Below are 24,595 nucleotides of genomic sequence, written 5' to 3' on the forward strand. Positions count from 1 at the left end.
TTTCACCCCCGTGCTTCTGCGAGTATAGACTAATCCGAAGTTCACGCAGAGCCAGACGGGACTTGTAGTCGTGGCGTGATAATGTAATGCCTCTGTGTGAAATCATTAGGTAACGGTTCTTTCAGCGCTAGCACATGCAAAACGTAGTTGTATTTACCCTTATATTATACATTATTATGAGAAACCCGTTTTAACGTGTTAACATCTCAGGTCCAACAGCTTTTAACCAATGAAAAAAGACAAGATCCATCTTTTTTTTTTTTTTACTTTTATTGAAAGACTTGCAAACAGAGCACAGTTTACATAGGGACAGAATAGTGGAAGTCTAGACTTGTTCAGGAGAAAAGCACATAACTTGGTATTACATAGATCCAAAAGCAGAATGAACATCAGAAATATTTTTTTTACATGATTAAAAAGGAGCAAAGATAGACAGTACCAGTCCAATTGACAGTTGGCCTACCAATTGAATGTGTCGACAAAACTGGATAAAAATGAAAACAAACTTTCTGGGCAAAACTTTTGGAGAACTTTGAAATGTTCATGTGTGTGACGTGTGTGTTTGTGTTATTGCAAAGCCTTTACACAATATCTTGCATCTTAAAATCTTCCTCAACTCTTCAACAGGTGTCGAGCAACTCACAAGACTTTGAGCGACAGTTCAAGTTTAAATACAGTATACAGTTAAACAAATCCCTATCTCCAGCAGCCAATGGGAGGGCTTAATGAGTTCAGTTTCACTAATGTCTGTACAACTCTGTGACTGCAAGCTTACAATGTAGCAGCCTCACTATAGAATGAATAGCTACATAAAAAAAGGAACAATAAAATAACGAAATGGGATGAGCCGATTTGAAAAAAGTAAATGTCAGTTTGGATATGAGGAAGTTTACAACACGGGAGTAGAGCAAGAGTTAGGAATCCCGTTCTTTGTATGTATTTAGTATTTACATTTTGTAGGGAATAATGCAAATTACTTCCTTGCTGTAACTCTCACAATTAGTTGATCATTTTACCAAGCTATTCCTGCTTGTGTAGTTCCATAATTTGCTACCTGCGATGAGTGCTTGGATTCCAGCATGAGGAGGTTGTGTGGTAAGCATTCATGCGCACAATCTGGATTTGAGACGCTAACTGTCTTTCTCTTTGCAGCTGTCCTACAGAGAGATACAGTACCCTATGATACTCCCCCTACACTCCAGTCATGAGAGTATTTGAATGCCTTAGGGAGTTTTCTCGCTACCAGTGTTCTCAATATGAACACACAGCCAAACCAAACAACATTGCATGATTACTTTTCTTCTGGGGAGTAAGTGGATGATACCTCTGGGAGAGAATTTTTATAACCTCAAAATTAAACTTCATAGCCAATGTTCCAGGTGTTGTGCATTGCTTCATGGACACCTGCTTCATAGCCCCCTACCCATCCCAGCTCTGGGGGACTGGCTGGCACGAGCAGCATCCCTCTGTCCATCTGTATCTTCCTGCTCTCCTGCAGCCTGGGGTGAGGATTGTGTTGGTGGGGAGGGTGGGGGATAGGAGGGTGGAGGGATAGTAAGGCGAGGGATAGATGGCAGCGCAGGCCTGGGAGAAGTTGGAAGAGGTGGAGGAGTGGCTGAGGTTGCAGTCGTGGAGTGCTGTGAGGAGCGTGCGCGGGAGGTGGCAGGCGAGGCGTGTGTGCTCCTGGCACGTAGGGGTTCAGCGGGGCAGTCACTGATTTGCTCAAGCAGCGATGGCATATCTCCCTCAATCTTCTCCAGCACTGCGGCCATTTGCTTTTCTATCTGCTCGATCACACTGTCCATTTGCCAGTCGCTTGTAGTGCTGCTCCCGCCTCCTCCATGTGGTAGCCCCGTCCCATACATCCCTATTCCTCCTGCACTCGTATATAAGGAACTGTATGGACTCCCATAGCTCCCTGCCATCCCCATCCCTACAGTAGCAATTTCTGGATTGTATGGTGTGGCATGACGGCCCAAACTAGCAGAGCTGCCTACGGTATAACAACCCTGTCCTGCCGCAGGACCTGGCCTCGCTATGCTAAACTCAGCGCTGTATCTGTCTGTTGTCCTGGTATCCCTGTCCCTCCTACCCACTGGGCTAGCATCACCCCTTAACCTAACTCCTGGTCCTACATCCACCCCAGTTCCAAGCCCCATTGCTGAAGTGACTGCCACTGACTGCTCTGCCACTGCCTCAGGTACTTGTGTCTGACACCAGTTTCCGTCAGGCTCATCCTTCTGCTCCCTCTGTGTGGCTGGCCTCTTCTCTGTTGTGCCGGTTCCAGCTGCAGGGACTGTGGGTGGAAGGCCATGGAGCGTTGCAGCCATCTTACGTTTGCTGCTGGGATCAGGGGAGGCGGATGTGTGTTTTTTGTCATGTATAATGCCTGAAGAACCGTCGGACAGCTTGGAAGGGTCAGGTGTCATCACGGGGGTCGGTTTGGATTCTGGAACAACTTTATTTTGACCCAAATTGGCAGCCATTTTCCTGGTTCCATCACCTGCTGTTTTCTTTGCACTGGCCTGATCAGGCTCCTCCTGTGCAAGTTTGGGGGTGGCATTTGTTTGGCTTTGTTGACAGGAAGGCTCAAGAACATCTGATGGGGAAGTTCCTACTGATGGGCCTATACTCATCTTTACCTCATCCTGTTTTTCTCTGACCTTACTCCTCCCCTCATCCTGGTCCATACCCACCGGTGTATTTTCAACAGTAACTTCTAAAGACACACTACTTGAAGTAACCCCTCCATCACTTGTCCCTTTGTCTCCCTCATCACTTGTCCCCTGGGACACACCGCCTTCACCATCTCCTACCTCCTCACTGGCCTGAGCCTCGACTGAACTGTCATTCTGTGCTTCTGAATTCTTTAATCGTTGCATGAAGGTGGTGACACGGATCGCTTTCTGCAAAACAGACAGAGGAAAAGGAAAAAGGAGAGAAGGATAGCGATGTAAAGATAATTAGATTTACATCATGTCACTTTTTTTCATAAACACCCATATTGACTTGTTTCCCTAAAAAAAGAAAAAACTTTGATACTATAGTTGGTTATGGCAAAGCAGAATAAGCTTTGAAGACAACCACGGCACCATGATTTAGCATCATCATACTAAGCGCTGAGATGTGATTAGTGTGAAGTGACAGTGCAGTAAGATTGGTGCCAGTTGTTTACTTCCAGGATGCTATGACACTTTGTACCCTGGTTTAAATCAATCTCAAGACTCACTCTCTCCAAGCCACTCCTTGACTGCTTGTTGTCTAGAAAAGGTAAATGAACACATCTGACTCCTTTCGATCTACAAACACTTAAGGAGTTAGGGAAAATGTGTGAGCTTAGAAGTTGTTTCTAAACCAGGGAATTGATTCTCTGGAAGTGAAAAGCCATTTGGACACAGACATGTCACTGAATACAACATGGCTTAACTGAGAAGCTTCTGTACAGCTTCAAGTATGACTTAAATGTAACACTGAGGTACAGTATGGGGCAATGAGCCAGGATTCACGGAAGAGGAATGACAGAGGGCCTTATAGTTCAAATCACTGCTGTTCAACAGTCCACAGTGGCCTATATCCGTTATATCCTTTCCATTTCTCCCTCTCCTTATCTACACAAATACAAAAACTACACAAGCAATGAGCAAACCCTTTTCCCTGTTGCTGGTCATAATGTTGTTTTTACCAATCTGGTTTCATAGACTAGTGCAGATGAGGAGTAAGAAAGGAGCAGAGCAGGCCACTTTGAACATCTGGGCCTTAATCCAATGAAGAAAAGTGGGGCAGAGTGGATGGATATCTTCTGGGACAGGACAGGAGTGACAGTGGGCAGGAACAGAGCCTCTGAGGAGAGTTTCACCGGTCCAAACATGTTCAACACATCTTAAGGCTGACTGAGGTTTAACTGAAGTGTTTGGCGATTGGTCGATTACTTTAGACAATTTTTCCAATAGAAACCTTAATTCAAGAGGTTGATCAGCCATTAGAAAGATGTTTTGTTATTGATTCATGCCAGACTGAAGGTAAGTTTCTACCCATGCTCTGTCCTTCCACTCTCCCTCTTAATGAACTACAATACCTTCAACTCCTGCGAACCATATGGGGAAAGAGAGAAGAGGGTTATAACTATTACTTATGCTGTCAGGTCAGCAGTGCCATCTCGACTTCCTACTTCTTGGTCTTCAGCATTCATTCCCCTAGGACATCCCTTTGACCACCACCAAATCATTTCTCAAATTTAAAACATACCTCTCCATTCTTGTATGCTGAGCTACAGTAAAAGCACCTCATGTGCAATCATCATTACATATAGTGCCATTCTATGCTGCTTACTAGGCTATAGTGTCACCAACTCTAGTTACTGCTACTGAAAGAGAGTGAGAGTGAATTCATACCCGCCATTTGGCCTTTGCAAAGTTCTTCTCAAACTGGGCACACACACCATCCTTTAGGTTCTTCTCTGATGCACCATTCCCTGCAATCCTGGCACAAGTGACAGACAGCATACAAGTGAGTACAAACCCAGTGGATGTGAGCCAAAATATTTTTGGTCTTGTGATTATGTGCACACATTTACCATTCATGCCAAAGTGCATCCTGCGCTGTGATTCTCAGCATCTGGTCCACTTCCATGAGTCGACAGACAAGCTCCTTAGCTGAGAGAGAAACAATGAAGACAAAAGGTAAATTTAAGTGGCATGATAAGATGAAAAATATGTAAATTTTTATAAAACATGAAGAATAATTTGGTTTGGTTGTAAAGAGTGAGATATAAGATAGTCATTTTGAACTATGTGCCATTAAATATCTAATTTTCTCACTGCCAATGCCAACGCCTCGTGTCACTGAAAATGTAACTTTGTATGTATTGCCATCGTGTGGTAGAGGTATGTACCTGCAGGTGAAATGTCATCCCAGTATGGAGAATCAAACTCAAATTCACCGGCAACAATGCGACAGAAGATGATGCGATTATGTAGATCTGTGTTCTCCTCCTCTGTTTCATCATAAAAAGGAGGGTTACCTGACAACCTGCAAAAATGAGGAACATACATAAAAAGACAGAGCAAAAGAAGTTATATTGAAACCATGCAAATAACTACTGGATATGTCCTTCATAAACAACAAAGCAATTATTCAGTTGAAATTGCAGCTCAGTTTGTATTGGCTGGCTTGCTTTGGCAACTTTACTGATGGAGACTCACAGTATGAACATAATGACACCCACAGCCCAGCAGTCCACAGGACGACCATAACGGTGACGAGCCACCACTTCAGGAGCTGAAAGACAGCAATGAAAAGAGCAGACATACAAAGAAAAAGAGAGATTTGAATGGCTAGGAAATAACATTTATATTTACAATCAACACTTAAAATTATGAAGGCACTTGCAAATGACAAGGTAGTACAAAATGTAAACCATACTTTGGTGTCAGGGCATCTGTTCCCTTTCTTTCTTTATTTGTCTAATTACTCAGCTCAATAACTATGAATAACTATCCTGACCTTTCACTGGAGAGAACCAGGCCAAAGCAAAGTTCTGTACTCCAAGTTGCCTTCGTATTAACCTCAGAGAGAGAGTGAGGGGAGTGAGATCAGAAGACATGAAAAGAGAGGAGGAGTTGGAGGAGGGCGAGAGTTAGATGCCTTCAATTCTGTTTCACTGGGTTTCGTGACTGTTTTTCACTATAACTGTTTATCTCCGACAGATTTTGATCTTCAAAAGCACATGGAAGTAAAGACATCAAATAGGTAAAGTATGCCTGCAGGGCTTTATTCACAAACAGCCCTGCAGGCAGGAGGCAAAGCTAATAGAAGGACGTGTGAGTGGATGAGAGATGGAGAAACCTAAAGAAGTAAAGTTATACTGTACATACAAACAGAGCTGCAAATAGTAGAGAGTATCATACCCAGGTATTCTGGTGTTCCACAAGGCTCTGTGATGGGTCCGTTCTCAAACCGGGACAGGTAGAAATCTCGCAGAACTACTTTGTTGTGGTTGTTTTCTGTGTAGTACATCAGGTTTTCCAGCTAAATAAATGAGGGACAGAATTAAGTATTCTCATCGAAATACACGCAGACTGAAACCCTACACACTACTGAATAGGTTCAGTGCTGCAAATATATGGGAATTGATAATCAGCAGACAGCAAATAATAATATCATTCCACCTGTAGAAAATCAACAATGGCACACGCTTCTTAAGCTCAAGGGGTGATGAGTCAACAATTACCTTTTCTATAATTACTTTTTTGTATAAAGGGATTGAATGTTTTGTACATTTAAACCCTGTACAAAGGTTCAACCAGACTCACAAGATAAATCGCAAAAAGAGACAAAGATCCCTCTGACCAACAGTTGAATAAGAATAGAAAAATCACCATGTCATTGGTAATAGAGACTGGAAGCTGAGCATCACAATTTGTGCAGATAGGAACAAGTTCATGTTTCAGTGTCAAGTGCACAATAATGCAGCCTATAACAACCTGGAATTCTAACAGGTGTGTTGCTTAAGCAAAGCTTTTCTTAAACCATATTGGAATTGGATCACAGAATATCAGCTGAATATAATATAGACTGACAAATCACAGTTTGAACCTATTCAATGTAATCACTGAGTAGACATGGCTCCAACAGTATATATATATATATATATATATATATATATATATATATATATATATATATATATATATATATATATATATATATATATATATATTTGGTTTTACATGTCAAGCTTGTTTAAATTATGATGACACCGAGTACAAACTGCTAGCAAGAACAAATGGATCTTGATAAGGCAGATAAGGCAAAAGAATAACAAGAAACATATCTTCTTGATTAAGGGAAGACTCTTGGCTTTCTATTTCTGATCTGAAAATGTAATTTCCATTTAATTTCATGAGTTCACAGGATATTTGAGTCCAGACTATATAATGTATATACAATATAGACGGAAAGAAAATCCAGCTTCTACCAGTAGGGGGAGTCTGAAGCCCAAGACATGAAGTAATCCCATCCTAATGGGTTAATAATGGGGGCTAAAGATATGAATCTGTCTCTGTGTGCCTGTATCACGTGAGATTGCATTAAGCAATGAAAACCATGTTTACTCCCTTGCTAAAAAGGTTATCAAATGTTGAGTCATTAACTGTGATGGCAGTGCAATGCTTTTATGTGTCTCCAAAGAGATTCATCTGACTATACACTGAAATAACTTTCGGGGATGTGATGAAAAGTTGTATCATTTAGTAAATTTCTTCCTGTATTTTTAGAGGCAAGTGACCAGTCTTTTTACATGTTTGTTGGAATGAAACTCAATACACCTGCACATGCCACAATATGGGAAAAGGGAGAAAGGGAGTGAGCGTGTACCTTTAGGTTCCTGTGAACTATGTTGAGGGAGTGTAAGTATGCCACAGCCTCGAGGACCTGCCTGATGACATTGGAAGCGTCTCTCTCTGTGTAATTCCCTTGGTCTAGAATCCAGTCAAATACATCTCCTCCGGTGGCACTGCATGCAGTCAAACACACGAAAACATTGGCACACACATTGCAATATATATACAAATCAAAAGCTGGTGGGACTGTTAACCACATGTTGCAACTAAATAATTTGACTTTAATCTTTCCGTAACACAGTTATCAAAAGCCTTGTGCTCTTGTTTTTTTTCCATTAGTAAGACAATCTGCTTCTACTAGCCTAAAGCTTGCACTGCTGAGCAATTAAAAATCAGTGTGTTGGTCATTACTCTAAAAGACTTGGTTAACTCTAGAGAGTGTATAAGATGAGTGTGATCATCACGTATTGCCCTCAGCAGGAGGACTATTGGCTGGGCAAACGTGTGAGCGAACAGACACCAACTCATAAACAAACTGATCCACACAAAGAAGACTGCATCACTTATCTCAGTAACAGAAGGGAAATAATTTTGCCACTCAGCTCCAATCAATGTTATTGCTTTACAATAAGGTTGCAAATGTGAAAAATGCACTCGTCACAAGTGACGCGGATTGGGCCCACTCTGACGTATTGTTCCCGAGGTCTCTGTAGAGACCCTATCTAGGCAAAGCAGTGCTTCAGGATCACTGAGTAATGTTGAGCGTTACTAAGAGCAAATACCTCATAAAATCTAACAACTTCCTCTGTTGCTGAGGGGAGAAACAGAGCACACAGTAATAAGAGGGTAGACTCAACCCCTACCCTCTAGCTGATGGATTTGTGTGTGTTAAGGCACATGAGGGCACATACACAATTAAGACATGCACACTTAAGTACATATTGTACAAGAAAGATAAACAGTAAAGGAAACCCTTACAGTTCCTGGATGATTAAGTATTCTTTCCGGGTCTCGAATGTGTCTATCAGCTGCAGGATGTTTGGATGGTTGACCCTGGAGCAGCAAAAGAGAGTCACAGACTGTAACCTTACAACAGTGAAGAGTCACACATGCAACTGAAGGGTGATAACCATTCTCTGGCCTTTTAATAGCCTTATATACAAAAAAGACTGTGGGCGTAAATCTCTTTTATCAAAAACAGTGCAAAGCAGAAGGTTCAAACATCTGAGCTTACATTATTAAAGGTTATTGCATGGATTGTGTGATTGTAAATGTTCATATCATAAATGTTCAAATAACAAATCATCCTCTCATTCTCCCTCTCTCCACCTCTCTCCTTCCCTAAATCATACATCCATCTGTCCACAGACCGACTGCGTACAATTTCAGGATCATGATTTCGTTCTTGGCAGCCTTGCGGACTTTCCTGCCGTCTTTCTTGAGGAATTTCTTGCAGACAAACACCTTGTCTGTCTGTCTGTCCTTAGCCAGGCACAGCTCGCAGAACTCCTTCCTACGCAAGAAGAAAAAAAATAGAAAGACAGACAGACAGAGAAAGGCAGAGAAGGTAAATATAATGTTACAGCACAAAATAAGTGTAGATGTTTTTGATCACATCTAAAAAAATAAGGCCCAAGAGAGACACAGCATACGGAGACAAAGTACACTGGATATTTTAATGAAATACAGTGAAAGACTTTAATTGGGTGAGTAGTCATTGAGTAGGTTAAATAGTTATGAATAACAAATCTGAAATGGGTCCGTCGCTGCCATGAGCCAGGCATCGTTTGGTTTTGAGCCTTTGGGGCATGTGCTTCTGCCAAATGGATTTTGAGAAGCTGTGTGATTCAAAATTAAACTAGATATTTCATATTAAATCTTACATGCCCAATAGATACCATCAGAGAAATTCAATGTCTCTCTTTCTTTATTATGTTGAAGATTAATGAATAGTCATAATCTTTCAAATATGTAAAAATGCACACTTTCTTTCTTACCTTAAGTCATTCTAACACATTCATGTTGATAGAGCTGCCATTCTAATCTTAACCACAGCCTTATCACCTTCATCTTCCTTGTTTTCATCAAATTAAGAGCATATGTACAGCAAATGTGTGCACTTAACACTGAGTTAATGTTTGTGTGTGTTTGTTTGTGTGTGTGTGTGTGTGTGTGTGTGTGTGTGTGTGTGTGTGTGTGTGTGTGTGTGTTATATAAAAGATGAACAGAAATCTCTGAGGCCAGATGCTGATCTGGATACGGATGCCATATGGCCTCTTACGCTGATTGGTATGAGTGAATGTGTGTGTGTGTGTGTGTGTGTGTGCGTGTGTGTGTGTGTGTGTGTGTGCCTTCAATGTGTCGAAGAGAGGTGTTCATGAGAAGACAACTTTCAGTATTCGGCCATTCAAGCAGCAGTGATTCTAAAAACTCTTTGAGAATATGTCCAAAAGACTATTTTAGGCATGACACAGAATATTTAAACTGAATACATTATAGACTTCCAACAGCGTGTTTCATGAACTGTCATGATCAAAAATATACAGACAATTGGTAGGCTAAAATTTGAAAAATGGGTCTCTTAAGTCTGTTACACACTAGCCTCATGCTATTACCTTCTGTCATTTCTTCAGTGAAAGCGTTTGATATACCAAACCAAATCTGCAGGGAAAATGATCCAATTTGAAACAATTCTTGAAAGGAATGAAGACAATTTGGGAATACTGGAACGTGTCCATGAATTCTACATGGGAGAGGAGGGCGAAAAAAGGCAACAGAGATCAATGCTTTAAGCGTTATGGTACTTACGCTCGGAGGACCTGTCCAATCTCATATTTGTCTGTGACATCAGACATGCTATTGTAATTCCGCCCATCTCGCAGGGCAAGGCACCCAAATGGCATGACGGCATTCACCTAAGAAATAAAGACAAATACATTTCAATCACTGCACTACAAAGGGGGAAAGTAAAGCATGAATTATTTTGATGACACCTTAAGGTAATAGACAGATAAAGGGAATACAGAGCAGCATGGACAAGCATGTTAAAGAGGAAAAGAGGTACTGATGAAACATTATGAAAGCCTCCAGTGGTTGAAGTCAGAGACACCAAGGGAGATACTATTAGCCTTGAAAATATACAGTATATTGGAGAACCACAGATACAGCCAAGTCCATTTCTGAACAAATCTGGATACTAACGCTTCTGGCAGCCTGGTTGCGTGCCAGCCCTGTCAACAGATACTAAGCTACCCACTGAGCTTCTCTCTACTCTGCTAAAGTCTACAGATTCTGTGCAACGTCTGTCAAGTTCAAGTTAAACTTTATTTATAAAGGGCAGTGTCCCTGTGTCCCTAAAGCAGCTGGCTTCATCAGCAATCACTGGAGGCCTGAGTAACACTGACGCTGGGTTTCAATGACAGGAAAATTATTTTTTTGTTTGTAGTCTGTGTGTGAGTGTGTGTGTGTGTGTGTATGTGTCTGTGTGTGTTTGGATTTGTTTTTTGATGTAGATCAGAATTCATGACCTTTTAAATGTGCTAACCTTGCTGTGAATGTGAATTAATTTTAATTCATCCTATAAATGCACTAAAAAAATCTGTCTGGAGGAAAGAAAATCTCTCTCTCTCTCTCTCTCTCATATATATATATATATATATATATATATATATATATATATATATATATATATATATATATATATATATATATATATATATATATATATATATATATATATATGTATACAGTATATATACTGTATATACACTTTATTTGTATCATGTCCACCCTTAAATAGCTTGTGACCCCACAGGAGGGCCCAAACGCCCAGGTAGAAAATCAAGGATCTAGATAGTGAATCAGCAATCGATATACCATCTCACCACAGTCCTCAGGCAATCCTCACCCACATCCTTTAACACTTCATCTACTGTAGGACACAGATTCCCTGGAAGCTTCAGCCATCTATCCTCAATGTCCTTCTAAACACCTGACAAACCCCATTCCTGTTTGATAATTCATTTCTATTGGTTCTCTTGACTTTCCCTCAGTGGGGATGTCTTCCTCAAGTCTATCTGATATCTATCTATATCAAGGCAAATCCATGGAATTGACCAAGTCAGGCAATATGTGATAAGAGGGAATAGTAGCTGTGGTTAGTGTGAGTGATGCTAGAGGCAGCTATAAAGAAGAGGACTTCAGGATTATGCCATGTGTGCAATGGAGAGAGAGAGAGAGAGAGAGAGAGAGAGAGAGAGAGAGAGAGAGAGAGAGAGAGAGAGAAAGGATTTGAGAATATAGAAAATATGAAGCGATGATTAAGAACAGAGAGACAAAAGAAATCCTCAGAGGTAATGTCATTTTGCAGGTGCTAATTTAAGATTAAGGAATTAGAATCAGTGATGTAAAATCCTCACTCTCTTTGAATCTCTCTCTCTCTCTCTCTCTCTCGCTCTCTCTGTGTGTGTGTGTGTGTGTGTGTAGCATCACCATCGTAGATGATAGGGGCAGAGGTGCTTCTGATCTATGGTAGAGGCGGGGCTGGAGAGTACTGCATAATCCCAGTGCTGGCCCTAATCTCTAATCTGTACCCCTAATCCAGAGCACTGTGATACACTATTTGTGTGTATTTGAGTGCATGCATGAGGGTATGTGTCTGAGCAAAGTGCAAAGGTTGATGCTGATATGTCACGTGCAGATATGAGTTTGAGCAGAAGGCTGTGTGTATGTGTGTGCGTGTGTGTACATGTGTGTCCATATGCGCGCCCTTGTGTGCATGAGCGTAATGCCCCAGTGAGACCGAGGGGAATTTAGCAGTGGATTGAAAAGGCCTAGTTGCGCCAGAAGATTATGTAAGCACAACAACATTCCAATGACAAGGTCCAGGACAGCGAAGGTGATGCTGGCTTGATGTGAATGGAGCGCACCATCCCTGTGGGAACATAGAGTCACCATTGAAATATTATAACAACTGCCAAGCAATAAATATCAGCAGATAAACTTGCCAAAACTTACTTTATTTGAACACTATGGTTATACACAGTTTTTAGTCTTTTGCCGTCTCTAAAAATCGGTCTCACTGTGCACTATTACAAAATGAGTGTATCTCTAAGTCTGTACACAGGGATCAACTATTTTGCAAACTTTTCCTCCAGTCAGGATAGGTTTAACTTCACCTGAAACCTAAAGTTGCAACGTGTAAAATCTGCCAGAGGGTCCATACAATCTAAATTTACAGTAAAAGTTCATTTCAGAAGATATCTCTGTAACATAACACATAGACATCTTTGATATAATGTCAACACTGTAAGCTCTTCACATTCTGTTGATAATGTTAGTTAATATTTTTGAATGTTTTAACTAAAAGTCTGGCCAAATCATAAACATTTAAAGTGATGCTCTTCCCTTTTTTAATATTAATTCCCCGGAGGCTTGAAGGCTGGCTGTCTTCATAAAGAATTTCTGCAAACTGTATGTATTTTAGATGTGAAGATATGAATTTATCACTGGTGATTGTTTCTCGTTCTTAAAACTCAGATGTCTTAAAACAACCATACCTGCAGAATACTGAGTAAGTACAAATCTTGAAGTTAACAGAGAGTAGAAGGGGATAAGGCAGGATATGAGAAGAAAGGATGATGATAAAGGGAGAGAGGAAAAAATGATGAGGAAAGAGGTGAGAAATGATGGGAACAGAAAGAAAAAAGAAATAGAGAAAAAATAGTGTACCTGAGAACCAGGTGGAAAACAGGTGTGCAGAGGCAGATTGAGAGAACCTCTCAACCTCACAGCTTCACAACTATATGCCTGTGTCTGTGTGTGTGTGTGTGTGTGTGTGTGTGTGTGTGCATGTGGGTGCATGTAGGTATGTGCCAACAGGCTATGTGTGATAATGTGTTGTGTGACTCATTTTTAAGGGCTGTCCCAGAAGTCAGATATCATTTGAAGGCATGCTGACAGGGCAACCTCTCTGCAAAACAAATTCATAGCACGCATTCTGAATATCTGCTAGGTAGGTGGAGGTAGCAAAATATCAGAGATAAAATGAAAGCATTGAAGTACAATGCAACGTTTCAGCCAGACTCAGCGACACCCCCACTGATCTCTCAGCACACGGTGCTACTTTGAATCACTAAAACTTGGCGCTGTGTTCTGGTTACTTTGACATTTCAGTGGCAGTAATTATTAATATTTTCAAATACTATTCCATAATTTCTGCAGTCATACATTTCATCCCTCCATATTTTTCATCTGTTTAAAGCTGCAATCCAAAAATATCCGTACTTTCATGTCATGCAAAGATGATGGAACATCCAGTGTAATGTTTGTTAAGTTGTTTCATTCATCCTCATTGTTTGTAGTGATTCTGTCACTAGTCGATCAGGTACTGTGACTGTGATTATATTATTTTCTTAACAGACACAGGACTTTCATCCAGGAGGCCGCTGTTTGTGTCCCCTTCCAAAATAAAAGTAACTGTTGACATTTTGTCATTATTTGTTATGTGGCTATATGTGAATCGCTAGTCACATGACTCGCTTGTTAGTGAAGTTATCGCCAACCACGCTCTTTTCCTAAACTTAAGTGGTTTTGTTGCTTAAACTTCTTAAAGGCTTCTCATATTGCTATTTAGTGTCAAAAGTGGTCCAGACGACTGGCCTCTCTGGTATGATGAATCAAAACAGAAATGATGAATATTTAATGAATTAGAATCTTATAGTTTGATAAAAAAAACACCTTTGAAGAATGGTGTAGGAATGCTATTATGTAACAAAACAAAAAAAGAATTGTAGACAATTGCATGATTTGTTGTACATTTGAATGCACACCCATTAACACATACAGGTAAGCACAGACTCAGGTGTGAAGGCACACAGAGACATCACACTTTATCTTCAGCACCTTAAATCAAAGAGCTTGTGCCAGTCTGTGTGTGAGTGTGTCTGTGTGCTTCTCCACAAGTGTTGTGTTTAGGCTAAAAAATGAATCAAATGGAATAGAGTCTCTTTTTATCAGCTCAGAGGGGAAGTGTTTCAGAGGTTCTCGGCGTCAAGGTTATTCTAAGAAAATCTGTTTTTTATTGACACTCATCTCTTCAGCCATTCTATCCTATTAAGCCTGTGCTCAGTCCAAATACAGGGAAAAAAGAAAAGGATAAAGAAAAGCCGTCTATAGCAAGGTTATGTTCTGTGTGACAAGCTGCCATGACTAGTTTGGCTTTTGACGCGCCTCCATTACAGAAAGCCGAGAATAAATGTAAATGTATGTTATGCAAATATTTCACAGACTACTTTTGCAGAGTGTTTCTTCTGTTGTCAGTCAGAAGTGGTTAGGTGTGTCGGTGTGTCCCTGTCGTACAGATGCAGCACAGCGACACTTGTAAATCAACAACATTGTCTTTATCAGCATCACCCCGATTCAAATCCTGATATCTGCTCAAAGCGATCAAGTGATGCTGAATCGACTTTGACTTTGATAGGTGATAAGATTAACAACTAGATGTGTGTGAGTGTGTGTTCAAAGATATACATAACAAGCATGTCAATGTTTGCCTCGAGAGAAGAGTCAGAGCAGCAGAGGGTATGTGGTATGACAGGCCTCGGATGTCAGACTCCATGTGAGCACAAACTACACACTTACAAACAACTGTGCAACCTCCACATGCGTGTACATCCACACGTAAGCACGCACATTGTACAGCTCGGTGCACGTCACTACCTGTCCTTACTGGACAGAAAAGCTTATATGTCCCTCATTAGTGTTTGACATGTCACTCTGTCTTTCATGGCAGCATGGGCACAGGTGTGTGATTCTACAAGGATATCGTATTTTTGCTTTCAACCAGACAGCGGGATCATGTCCTGGCCTCTTTGTCTGTCCCTGCTTTCTCCCTTTCTCTATTTTTAATGCATCTTTGGCTCCCTCTATTTGGCTTTCATCTCATCTTTTTGCCCTCACCCATCCCCTTTTTAGTAGAGCTCCAGTCTAAAAGTTTTAATCTTGGCAATTCCTCACCAAGATCGAGGAGAAGAACATCAGGGGTTCTAACTGTTACACTAATGGTAATAACACGGAGGAAGTGTGTGCACGTTTGCCATTCCTGCACTTTACAACCACTAACCCTGTTACACTAGCCCCGGTATGTGTGTGGATGTGTGAGCAGTTATATTAAATTAATAAGTTTTAGATGACACTCACACATGTACACACACTTACAGTATAATGGAAGGACACTTTCTGTGTCCAAAAAGCCCTCATATGGGTAATCAAGCCCACCATTACAATCAGGTTTTAATACAATTTCCAATAGTTATTACCACAAATGTGCTCTGTACTTTTTCATTAATCATTTGTGTGTGTCTTCATCAGTGTATAACAAGACATGGCAGTTGCAGCCTCTTCCGTATTGATCAATCAAGACCACCCATGATTTACTTGACTTAACACAAAACAAAAACATGGCCAAAATTGACTTTTTCCCGAGCATCTGTAGTGTTCAGGCTTTAGAATTCCTCAGAGGGCATTTCATTAGATTTACAGCCTTATGTAAGAATTGCACCGGGTGTAATTAGGAAAGAACAACTCAATGAATATTCAAGACGCAGCTGAAAGCACTTATTGTTATCACTATCTTTCGGTCGTCCTGGTAAAAAGATAATGTTGTTAAACAGAGATCAGTCCATTCATTCCTACTGAGCTCATTGCCTGAGTTTAATCTGAGTGTGTTCGATATTGAGCCGAGCACACAGCAGCACGAGATTGGTCCCAGGCCTTATTAGTGTGGTGGGGAATGCTCCCCAAGTAGTGAATGCTGCCCTCAGGCTGGCTCCTCCCACAACCGAGTCCCTAATCAGGTCCAGCTTATAAAACGCACCTGTTGGCATAGTTTATTGTTTCTTAGTCCCTGTCCTCTGTCTCAACTCCATTGCTGTCCTGCCTTTGATGAGTGACTGCATATGTTAATACCCCATATATGAGGCGGTTCACCTGCTGCTGTTTTGCCTCGATTTTGCTTTGACTCTTTGTTTAATTTACATTGTTAAACCAACTGGGTTTGTTTATTTGTCTTGATTCTTTTTGGTATTTGTTCCCTTTTTCTTTAGCTGAAGTAGAGTGCCATTGTTGGGAGGCTAAGCACCTGTGGTGAGGTCCCTACACCTTAAGCATGCATATACAAACCCTGGGATACGAGTGAGGACTACACCATTTCTGTTCAGGATTTGCTGTGTTACCGGTAGCACCCCTGGGAACTCCTCAGTGTAGTTTACCTCAACCTTTAAAGTTTTTAGTAAGGCCTTTTAAGCAAAGCATGTAATAAAGAATTATTTTTAATCCCTTATTGGTTTCAGTAATTTTCATTTGGCCCTTAATATTCTCTACTCCCCCGCAGCTCCTGTCCCTGCAAATTTGATTATTTTTAATTTCCTTAAATAAAACCTTTGGTTCATTTTTACAAAAAAAACTGTCAAGACGAGAAGCAGATGAAGGCACAATTCTCGGAATGACTGTACTTTTTAAAATCAAGTGTGCTACAGGACACAAGAGTGAAAAAGAGTGTGAATGAATTTCTAAATACACGCACTCTTACACAAAACTTACAGTATTAAGAGTTAGACATGTGTGGATACCACATAGTGGTTAGTGTTTGTGTATGTGTTACCCATTACATTTGCTTCTTCCACCGAGTTCCCAGGACGGGGTCTTCTCACTATGCTTGTTAAAAACACTAATTCCCCTTTTTCACACAGAGCAGTCCCCATCTCAGGTCGGTCTGTCTGTCTGTCTCTGTGTGTGACTGCAAGCATACACAAGGACAGAAACAGGCTTAATAAGGAAACGCTCTAATGAAAATTCATCACATCTGCCCAGGGAGAGAGACTTTTCCAGACTCCTCACACACGAACACACAGCACATGAATATTGCCTTATTATTCTAAATTATAGGATTCGTGTGTTTCCAAACCTTCTACCAGTCTGTCAGAAATACTTCCTTCCTTACCTCTCTCCTTTCCCCCCCATGTGTCCTCTGTTTCCTGTCCCCTCATTAGGAGAGTGGATCTGTGCAGGTCTTGCACAGTAAGTGCGTCCTCAGGGAGAAGGGCTACAGTACCTCTTTTTTATTGTTTTGACAAAAATGTGTGTATGTGTGCGTGTGTGTCTGTAGCTAACTTGGAATGATGCAATATGTGGCTGACAGACTTGCTCTTTCTGACACCAGAATAGCCTGAGGCAAAAACCAGCAGGCACACACATACACACAGCACACATATAATACACAGACTGATGGATAGTGTGTGCTTTTTGTGAGTGTGTGTGTGTGTGTGTGTGTGTGAGTAACCTTTTGTGCGGATAAGTTGAATAGACACTCATACGTACAAAATCTCACAAAAAGTCGCAGGAACAAGCCCTTCCTCTCCAAGTTGGACATGAAATCAAATAGAAAAGCAGATCTCCACATTACAGCTAGCTAGAGAGTGATGGGGGGCAGTAGGGATCACAAACCAGGAGGAAGACATTCATAAATATATTACATATGCATAAAGCATAAATGTGCATTTGCATGTTTTGAGCATTTTTCTCTCGTAAGACACAAACTGTAGAACTATTTATGAACAAAAGCATCTCTCTCTCGCTCTCTCTCTCTCTCTCTCTCTCTCTCTCTCTCTCTCTCTCTCTCTCTCTCTCTCTCTGTTTCCATTTTGTGCTGCTTTGTATTTCTTTCTATGTATTTGACAAGTAAAAAATGTGAACTGATGATGGCAGTCGATGAAAAGTCAAGTAACAAGACAATTCAGTCTGTGGAGACCATGAATGTCCATCCAATAGTTGGTGAGACATTTCGCTTAAAAGCACAAATGTAAACCAGCTGGTGGCGCTGTAGGAAAAGTCTGTGTGATTCATCTTCTGGATACCGTGAATGTCCCTGCAACACCATAGGTATTGAGATATTTTAGTCTTAGCAGACTAAAGTCATCACAAACTTTTGTTTTATTGATCAGCTATTTGCTTTGACCAGGGTTAGAATAGCATGCATCTGATTGACTTACAACTAAAAAACATATATTGCACACTAACAAGGTGTGAATGGAATAAATCCCATCCAACGCCATTGCCCTGCAACCAATCCCACATTTGTGAAGCCTCTAATGTTTAGCTTTTCTTGAGATTGTGTCAGAGAGATGTTGATTTAACACTGGTAACTTTTGAGGCCATAGTTTTACTGCACAGGATTGCATTATAGGGGCTAATGTTTTGTCTCAGCTATAATGGGTACAGGATATAATGTGTTATATAAGGTGTACCTAATATTTTGTTCTCAAATTGAACATTAAGGGAGAGGGAGTATCCAATAAAATGGCAGTGCTATTGTATTGTTTTGTTACAAAAGTGTACAGGTGCTACATTAATTGCGTCCACATCCCGTGTATGAACTACACCAATAATTGTTAAGCTGTGAGCACATGTGCCTTCAGAGAATTGTGTGCTTTTGCGTGGAGCAAGGACATAGAGTAAATACTGCCAATGTACAACAGTAAATTTAATTAAAATAAGAATCAATACGCCGCTTTCTTTGTGTCACCCCAAGTGTGTAATAGCGCGACTCTCTATGTGCTTAAATGATCTCACAGCGGATGTCTACTGACTAAAGCAGCATTGCACCTGTCCCCTGCACAAGCCAGCTTTTTGTTTGAAGATTTCTATTTCCTTGGTAGGTTTTGACTACGTTCACAATAATGTGGATTTAATTGAAAACACAAACCTTTTTCTTGATTTTGGTCCTCTATCCCTATCAAGCTGCCATTTTCTATCCCTGGACATTATATTTTTGAAAATACTCTCCCATGTGGTAATTGTTTATTTGAAATTTCTTGGGAAAAAGGGTTTTGAAAAAGCTGATGTATACTTGACACACATCTGCTTAAAAACCACCTAGCTGTTGTATCCCGTTATCTAGTTGACCATCAATCACAAATCAATGTATTCCACTTGTGCAATTGTTTGAAACCAGAAAGAAACAGAATGGAGCTTCACTCCGCTGAGACTAAGTGGAGCTTTGGACAACAAACATGTTCTTGTACTCTCGAAATTATGGTATGGATAATAAAGAAAAGTGTGTGACATACTCTTTAAATATTGTGTTTGTTGTTGTTATATTCCGTTTGCAGTTATAACAAATTTTAAGACAGAAGACAATCCCAACTCTGCAGCTACAGATATTTTTTGACTGTGATCTACTTATTCTACTGCGAATGTTTCCTCTTTATCCTGATGTATAACAATGCAAAAATCTCTATACTGTGAATATATATTGTATTTATTCACAAGTGAAAAACAAAATCCGAACTACATTGTGTGCTTCACTCATGCATGCAGGTTGGGAAAAAAAAAGACTTCATGCGAAAAGTTTGTGGTGCAGAAAAAATTGCCCTGCCAGGCAGATACGACCGTGTCACACATGGCTCACATGTCAAACATAAAACCACTGAATTAAATGACTCCTGTCAGCTCCGACTCAAGTGCATCTCACAGAATGCTACATAAACGCCTTCAACAGACAAAAGGGCAGAATGAAGGAGGCAATATTGCTAATGTTTCAGAAGTTTGAGATCACTATAAAACATTCAGAGGATATGTAATACTCAGGGGAAGGAATGTGGAAAGCTGATGGCAGTGTCTACCTATTAGTGTGTGAATGTGCATTATACATGTGCGTTTGTGACTGGGGTCAATGGAGAGACACAACCTTCTCTGCCAAGTTGTTTCCTCCCCTAGCACAGGGTTGAAGAGCTGAGTCTGTGTGCATGAACACGCTCAGAGGCACACTATGTTTCAATGACTTAAAATGAAACTTCCTTCAGGTCCATGAGTGATGCTACTTTTATCAAACAACTTCATTTGTGTGTGTGTGTGCACGCGCGATCGAAGGGCTCTTCTGGTTACACTTAATCCACTTTTGGGTGCTTGAGATATACGCGTGTGGAAAGAGAATACACTCTCTCTCCCTCTCTCTCTCACACACACCTTTGTTCACTCTCTCTGTCAAACACATACAGACACTAATGCACCTACCCACAATCCACCTACACACACACTCACACACACACACACACACACACACACACACACACACACACACACACACACACACACACACACACACACACACACACACACATTCAAATGCACAGGTACATGTGTTCAGCCAATGGTCTCATTGTTAGGTTTGCCCTCTCTGGGGAATAAATTAAACTGCAAAACCTTCTTTCCCACCATCCATTTGTATGTGTGCCATTGATCAGAACTGCATTAATTCATTCTTTTTGTGGCCTTTAGACACACCGTGCAGAGTGCCTCTCCAAAAACCCCAGACCTCAGTTGAGAGGCTCAATCCACACCTCAGTTTGCATGCACACACGCACACACGCACATCAACACAGTAAGAGTGAAATGGGGAGAGACACGTACAGATGCACACACGATCTAACACTCAGACACAAGCCATCACATTTCTCTCATACAACCCTCACTGTCTCGCCCCAGCCGAGATGTTAAGCTAATCGGCAGCAAAGAAAACTCCCCATCTCCCTACTTTTACTCCATTCCTCTACTATCTCCTCACAATAAACCTCTTTCTCCCTTTATCTGGTCCATGTTACATCTCTGTTGATTCCCTATTGACTGTACTGAGGCAAATGTCCATCGACAAAGAACTTCAGCAGGGAATGTGGAAGACAACATGTCGTGAGCCTGAACCACTCCATTGACTGCAAAAAAAAAAAAAGACACGATCAGAGCATCCTGGTGACTCTCTATTCTCTGTTTTATGAAACAGCAAGCAGAGATCGTCAAGTGTTTTGGTGCCTTGTGTTTTTCACCACTACCTGTTGCACAGCAAATTGTGAATGTAGATGTGAACTGACTTTCATTACAGTAACCATATTGTCACAGTTTCTCATATGGTAGATGTTGAACTTTGAATTAAATTATTTTTTCAATTGATCTGGCTGAATAAACAGTCAAACAGAATAGCACACAGTACTGTGCATGATAACAAGAGTCACTAATTCACCTTTTGGAAACACAAAATAATAATTTTCTCCAGATTGAGTTTGAACCCAAGGTTTACGGATAATTGAATTTTCAAGGTTCAGCTGTTTTTGGTTTTTAATTTCAGCATAATTTGTCTTCTCATTATAATCTTCCGAGCTGCCTTTGAGTTTCAGGGGTATAAGGGACAGCTCTGCTATGTGAGGTTTTAGTCGGTTTGTGGGAGGTGGTCGTTTCTGTTTTAGTCGCATCTGCAGTAATCTAAGTCCTGAAGGCTTTGCCTCGCATGTGTATATCTTCTAAAAAGGGAAGCACAGGGACTATGGACACAGCTGTTACAAGTAAACACATGTGTTGTTGTTAGATATAGAAATGCTGAAGTCATATCAGATTACTGTAAATGATGGAATGTCTGCTGTTGCACCGATTACAAGGTGTAAAGCAGACAGAGTCCGAGCAAATGCCAAGCTTTTGTTATGTTGGGGCATTTAGAGAAATATTCATAATATGCACTTTATGATACTAAATTGTGCTACTTCTGCACTAGCGCTTCTGCATGTGTGCATGTTTGCGTGTGTGATGAGAACAAGCCTGCTCAAGCACAAGTCTTGAGAGGAAAATGAGGTCATTTGGTCTCATGGGAAAGTTAGAGTGGGAGAGACAGAGAGAGAGAGAGAGAGAGAGAGAGAGAGAGAGAGAGAGAGAGAGAGAGAGAGAGAGAGAGAGAGAGAGAGAGAGAGAGAAGGACAAGAGAATGGACAAAATCTATGATGAATACGGAAAAGAGAGAGAAGGAGCAGTAAGGAAAAGAAGGATGATGAAATAATGACTGCATGGTCCAGTTTGGGCATGTCAGCAGCACATAATCAGATGGAGCCTCCCCACACACACACACACACACACACACACACACACACACACACACACACACACACACAGGTCAGGGAATTACTTTCGAACCACCGTTTTGCACTAGTGGTCCTCTCATGGCAGCTCCCTATCAAGAATTCCAATCTCCAAGCGCTTCATCTGGAAAGCAATGTCCAAATTCCATCTACGCAGAAAGTAATGCAAGATGAATGTGGAGTGGAAGTTAAACATCAATCTGTGGTGATAAGAGCCTCACAAGAAGAAATTTGAACATTGTGACAAACCGATATGCAGAGGTTTTTGGGTTATTTGTAAACCCTGTATATACTGTTCACGCTTATGTTCATCATATCACTGTTGGTTAGTTTCAACTTGTGGCCACTGGTCCTCTTTGTTTATTCCTTTTTTTCTTCTGAGTTTGGTTCCATATAACATAATGGATAATTCTACAGGTTTCCCATCTTCCAAGTTTTGACTATTAATGCAGATCATCCTGTCAAAATGTGGAGGTATAGCTATTCGACTTTGATATCCTGTCAGAGAAATACAAAAGTACTGGTGCTGCAATGTGGGTGTACTCCAGATGTTGTCTGCATCTCTGATTACGCTCAAATAGACAAACGAACAGTGGCTGACATCAGAATGTCACAGTGCACGGTGAGTAGACTCTGGTGTAACTAGCCTGAGGCAACTGCCTCTACACTCTAGGCTGTTGTGTTTAACAATATGCTGTTGTGAAGAACCTAGCTAAGTATGAAATATCAATCAGGTCCTCCAATAGGACTTCTTTTCAAATGTCTCCAAATGCGTTGTTTTCCAAAGATTGAATATCTGACTTGTACGAATGTCATTGCAGTCAGAGAAAGAAGATGGATGGAAAGCAGAAGAGGGGCAATGGTGCTACAGTCATTATGGTCAGATCGGCACCTGTTTCCTATATGAGACGCCTCAAAATCATTTAGGAGAGGTGATTGTTGTTCTGTGGCTGCATTAGAGCCTCAGAGGCATAGAGGCATTTCAAAACACACACAGACACACAAAGCAAGCTTTGACTCATACTGATGATGAAATGAAGAATATCATTTTCGAGACGAAAAGCACAATATTAAAACTCCTGGGGCTGAATCAACAGGACACACACAAACACTAAGGCTATTAAATAGACTTATCCGGCATACCACATGAATTATTCATAGATGAGGAAAAAAACCTACGCAATCTTCATTGATGCACTGACTCTTTTACTGTAACATTAGATACGTACCTATGAAAAGTTAGCTTAGAAAATGACTTATGAGAGCGTGTCTCATTACACTTTTGTGGGCTGCAGTGCTATAGTGGCGATCTGTGCAGCGATTCCTCTATGAAAGCTTCAATAGCGTGAAGAACAGCTGCTGGAATTTTAGGTCAACTATATTGACTCGGGAGGTTGACTGTATCGCAACTAATTTACAGCAATATTGCTGAACTGACCCGAGAACTAATTAGTCATTGGTTCAAACCAATCAGTTTTGACATTATCTGCATTATAGATGAACAAAGAAGAAAGATAGCATAAAGGCCAAGCAGGGAGTGTATTGATTACAAGGAGTGCAATGCTTTTAAGACTTATATTCCAAATGCATTCCTGGAAAAGGGGGACGTAAGAAAGTAACTTGTGTTAAAAATAAGAGAGGAAGGAGCAAAGGGTTTTGGTTGTGGGTGAGAGCAAAGCGAAGAGGAATGAAGAGGGAGCTCTGGTGCCAGACAATGAGGAATATTCAGAGGAGAAAATAAAATTGAGATGAAGATGACAAGAAAAGGGGAAGAATGAAAGACAGAGACAAAGCATGGAAGATGACAGATGTGAAGAGCGTGAGGGAATGAAAGTGAGAACGCTTCCGTGAGAAAGTCAGCAGTATGTGTGTGTGTGTGTGTGTGTGTGTGTGTGTGTATGGGAAAAAAGTGCTTTTGTGAAATATTCAGTGTGATGGAAGACTTATAGAAGCAAAATCCCCTCCCTGGAGAGAGAGAGAAGAGAGGAAGAAGAGGGAGGAGGAACAGAGAAGAGGAGGAGAAAGGAGCAGTGATTGAAGTTTTGGATAAGAGTCATAAGGCTGGAGACCATTTCAACAGAGAGGTCTCTGCTGGGAGGGTTTGTGTAGGACTGTCAGGGCCTCCTCTATTTTTAAACAGTGTGTGGGTATACTGCTCACACCTTATAGCATCCAGTATACCTGTGAAGCTTGCTGAAGGTGAGCTTATGTAGAATCATCTTCTGGGTTATTTTAGAAGGAGAGCACCAGTCTCTGGTTGTTAAATAATGATAAGATGAATTTCTGGTCCTGAAATGGAGA

General features: G+C 40.8%; 1 protein-coding gene across 2 annotated transcripts in view; it reads right to left on the reverse strand.

Moving 5' to 3' along the window:
* Positions 1–264: 264 nt before the first annotated feature.
* camkvl (CaM kinase-like vesicle-associated, like) overlaps positions 265–24,595 on the reverse strand; it is a 38,070-nt gene continuing 13,739 nt past the window's right edge. Inside the window, exons 3-12 of one of the 2 annotated variants that reach the window (XM_068733587.1) lie at positions 10,149–10,255; positions 8,722–8,853; positions 8,319–8,393; positions 7,375–7,513; positions 5,907–6,027; positions 5,202–5,277; positions 4,892–5,028; positions 4,574–4,652; positions 4,392–4,479; positions 265–2,906 (exon numbers count right to left, since the gene is read on the reverse strand). In XM_068733587.1, coding sequence (XP_068589688.1) covers positions 1,410–2,906; positions 4,392–4,479; positions 4,574–4,652; positions 4,892–5,028; positions 5,202–5,277; positions 5,907–6,027; positions 7,375–7,513; positions 8,319–8,393; positions 8,722–8,853; positions 10,149–10,243 — 2,439 coding nt within the window. In that variant the 5' untranslated portion in view covers positions 10,244–10,255 and the 3' untranslated portion in view covers positions 265–1,409. Of the gene's footprint in view, positions 2,907–4,391; positions 4,480–4,573; positions 4,653–4,891; positions 5,029–5,201; positions 5,278–5,906; positions 6,028–7,374; positions 7,514–8,318; positions 8,394–8,721; positions 8,854–10,148; positions 10,256–24,595 lie in introns of those variants that run through there. The other variant, XM_068733589.1, reaches the window with a different exon arrangement.

Source organism: Cebidichthys violaceus, unplaced genomic scaffold (genome assembly GCF_023349555.1).
Source record: "Cebidichthys violaceus isolate CVI_PGR_0920_01 unplaced genomic scaffold, fCebVio1.0.p SCAF_6, whole genome shotgun sequence".
Taxonomy (NCBI): Eukaryota; Metazoa; Chordata; class Actinopteri; order Perciformes; family Stichaeidae; genus Cebidichthys; species Cebidichthys violaceus.